The sequence below is a fragment of the Toxorhynchites rutilus genome, chromosome 3, assembly GCF_029784135.1.
Source record: "Toxorhynchites rutilus septentrionalis strain SRP chromosome 3, ASM2978413v1, whole genome shotgun sequence".
Taxonomy (NCBI): Eukaryota; Metazoa; Arthropoda; class Insecta; order Diptera; family Culicidae; genus Toxorhynchites; species Toxorhynchites rutilus.
Window position 1 is genome coordinate 118101058 of NC_073746.1, and position 3417 is coordinate 118104474.

General features: G+C 38.2%; 1 protein-coding gene across 1 annotated transcript; it reads right to left on the reverse strand.

Annotated features, from left to right (window-relative positions):
* Window positions 1–1768: 1768 nt before the first annotated feature.
* On the reverse strand, window positions 1769–2727 carry LOC129778031 (PITH domain-containing protein GA19395). The gene is made up of 3 exons (XM_055784667.1): window positions 2309–2727; window positions 2146–2250; window positions 1769–2079 (listed from the first exon to the last, which is right to left on the reverse strand). Exons 1-3 carry the CDS (start codon window positions 2623–2625, stop codon window positions 1869–1871), a joined length of 633 nt encoding a protein of 210 aa, XP_055640642.1. The 5' UTR covers window positions 2626–2727; the 3' UTR covers window positions 1769–1868.
* Window positions 2728–3417: the final 690 nt, after the last annotated feature.

The following is a 3417-nucleotide window of genomic DNA, read 5'->3' on the forward strand; positions in this document are numbered from 1 at the left end:
TCAAAGAGAGCCATCATCTCCGATCAAGATACCTATTTCATAACTGGAAATTGCTACGAAGTCGAAGAAGAAACCATCTGCAGATCAAACGAGCTGATAAACGTCTCTGCAGACAACTGCTTCTCAAAGCTACTGAAAGGGTTCTCAGGACAATGTAGTTTCGTCGAGTCCCTTAACGAACCACAAGTCGAAAGAATTGATGATAATCATATCATCGTCAAAAGAGCTATCAATATTCCATTGAGCACAAATTGTGGAATGACAAGCAGGAACATTACTGGAACTGCGTTAATATTCTTCCAGAACTGTACTATTACTATCAACAACACAAGATACAATAACATTGAATTATCCGGCAAGGAACCACTTCTAATGATTCCACTAAACGGATTAGACATTGTCGAATCCCATTTAGAAACCAATGAAACCATTACCCTCGAAAAACTGGAGGAAGCACATTTTTTAACAAGAAAGAAGCTCGAAGTCTTGCATAAACAACAATTGCATCTCACTTTTGGAACATGGACTTTCGTAGTATTCCTAGCAATAGCAGTTGGACTTATGAAAACCCGTTACACATCATGCAAACCAAAACCAAACACTTCAACCAGATCCATCGAACCGGGACGGCTCGATCTTAAAGGGGGAGCAGTTACGGCCCATTCTGGCCCTACACAAATCGAGACAACCCAATCGATAAACACCGTCAGCAAAATCGCCCGCGAAACATCGCAGTCCGACGCACCATCAAATTCCAGCGGCGACCTGGATATTATCGCGGCGTCAACAACTCAGCCACGCGTGCACACAACCGCCGAAGTAAGCAGAACACATCCGGTCAACAACAAACAAATTTGCGGAAGCAGCAGAACATCAGGAGCACCATTCCATTTTTAATTGAATAAAGAAATCAGTTTCAATCAGACGACCGAATCGAATCGACGCATTTTTAAAAACTCTAAAAAGAAAGTCCCGGTCGTTTTTTATATAACTTGAATAAATTTAGCATATGTAAACGCTTGTGAATTTCTCACTGGTGAGAAATCACTAAAGTTGGATGCAGTTCTACTTTAGGTGAATAAATTCACCGAAAATATGAATATATTCATTATAGAAGTTCACGCTAGTGTAAACGGTTGATGCGATTTCTATTAATCTCATCATATTTCTTCACATGAATATATCACTAGTCTAAACCCACCTGACGTATGTAATATACAATGTTTTTATTGTGTACGGATCGTGGAAATGGTAACTAAAGCTTTTAATGAAGCTCAACACATTATTATCTCTATGGATTATTGAATAATAATGGTCAACGAAGGTTAGTTTCGAATCTAAGACCACGCCTAAGTCTCTTACTCGTTGACATCTATTGATGGGTTGATTTCCCAGCTTAACAACATTGTTCAAGTGTGTTCTTCGTCTTGTAAAAGTCATCAAAGTGCATTTCCTAACATTGAGCTGTAATAAACTCTTAGTGCATCACTTATTAAAAAAATATAGTCAAAATAGTTTTTAAACCTTATGAAAGAGTCGATTTTAATCTGCAAATTTAGTTTGAATTGTTCATGCATTTTAAAAAAAAAAAGAGTAATATGAGTAGTTGACGAGAGGCGATACAAGTATACACAGTTTTTCATAAGTATCTTAACAAAGCCATGCGACACAATCAGGTCATTAGGAAATCAAAAGTGGTGATCATTGGTGTAATATTTGGTAGCAAAACAGCATTTGCCTTTAAAAAAAAAGAGAAAACGCTGCGGCGTTCTTGTAGGTTTGAATCCGACTTAAATAAATAGTTTATTCGCAATAGGTAAATCAAAAATTTCATCCTCGTAACATGCACTCCAATCCGAATCACGCTATCACTGTACACGATGATTGACCTTATCTAGCAGGCCATTTTTGTGGTCTGAAACGCTTGGCATCGATTCGTAGGTGCAAATCGTGACACCATGATGGTGGGCTTCACTAAATTCGCCTTTCAGTCCAATGTAATATACGGTTGTGTTCGAATCTCCATAATTCGTTGGGAAATGAATCGACAAATGGTGAACAGAAGAAAACGTTACGACTCTGTGAATTGTTAGAAAAAGTGAACGTATGAGACGGAGTCGGAGAAAAAGTGTGATAAAAACAAACTTGGTTGAATATTCGATGACACCGTTAGAATCTCTCTCCAGCTCAAACTCCTGTTCTGGCTGTACAGCTGTGTCATCGAAAGTCATTTTGGGACGATTTTTGAATCTGGGAATGTAAAATACTGATGTAATTTCGCTGAAATATATGCATTATACAAACGTACAATCTCATCTTTTTCGGGTGGCTATCATCGTTAGCCCCCATTACGATAATGCCCTTCAGCTTAACATTCCCTGTGAAGGGAATGTTGAACAGCAGCTCCTCGTCTGCATCGCTTGTAACGAATTTGCTGAAATCCATTCTTTGGTCGTACGGTTTGAATACGGTCTTTCCCGATCCTTCCGTTTCCTCATTCAAGCATTCAACGTTCATCATGTCGATTTTCGCATACAAACTATACTGGATTCCCATCTCGAGCTCATCCTCAATTCCAAGTGCTTCGTGGGCGCAGCCATGGCCGTGGGAGTGATTGTGGGACATTGTACAATAATTATTTTCCAAGCCAATGAACGATTCGCAAACTCTACCCGCAATGTGTTCGAAACAAAAACAAACCGATATGATGACAATTTGGCGAATGCATTTTTGCAAAGGCAAGTGTTGCCATGCATACGGGAAAGATTTGCTCAATGTATACCCCCGTGGAAAAAAAATATAGGAGGTTGTGTTCAAGATACGACCGCATTGTTGACGTAGAACTAAGCTGTTATTTTTTATAAGTCGCTTGTTTATACCTTCGGATATTATTCTATAGTGCTGTGAAATTTTAGAATCAACTGCTTAGTAGAATAATCTCTGAAATGTTTTTTCATTGTAAAATTAGTTTACGATAATTGATTGATGATTCATTCTTGCCCTCGCAGAACAATACACTAGCTGATCATATGTCGCAATTAATTTCATATCAATGTATTGAAAATTTACGTTGAACGCTATTCCGGTAGCCTTTTTCGCAATTGACATAAACTCGGCTACAGTCGATTATGTACATGTTGCACCAGCACCATTATTCCACATCTCATAACTACATCAATATATTTAACTACTAGGAATATAAACACTTCTCATCATTTTACGTTATTCTCAAAAGAAATGATTCTGTTTATATCACTGGCCTCGAAAAAAAGTTGCATTACTTTCTCATGCTCGAGATAAGCGCAGCTGCCACCCTTAGTGGAGGAATTTTTTCTACTGGTAAGCGAAACCTAATCACATACAACATTCCAGAACGAAATTTACTTTCTTGGTATCTAAACAAGCGAAATAAACTCT

Excerpts from the sequence above, each read along its gene's own strand:
- LOC129778031 (XM_055784667.1), bottom strand. The coding sequence starts at position 2,625 with ATGTCCCACAATCACTCCCACGGCCATGGCTGCGCCCACGAAGCACTT. Across the intron at positions 2,251-2,308 it reads CACCCGAAAAAGATGAGATT|ATTCAAAAATCGTCCCAAAA; the intron begins GTACGTTTGTAT and ends TTACATTCCCAG. Across the intron at positions 2,080-2,145 it reads GTCATCGAATATTCAACCAA|AGTCGTAACGTTTTCTTCTG; the intron begins GTTTGTTTTTAT and ends AACAATTCACAG.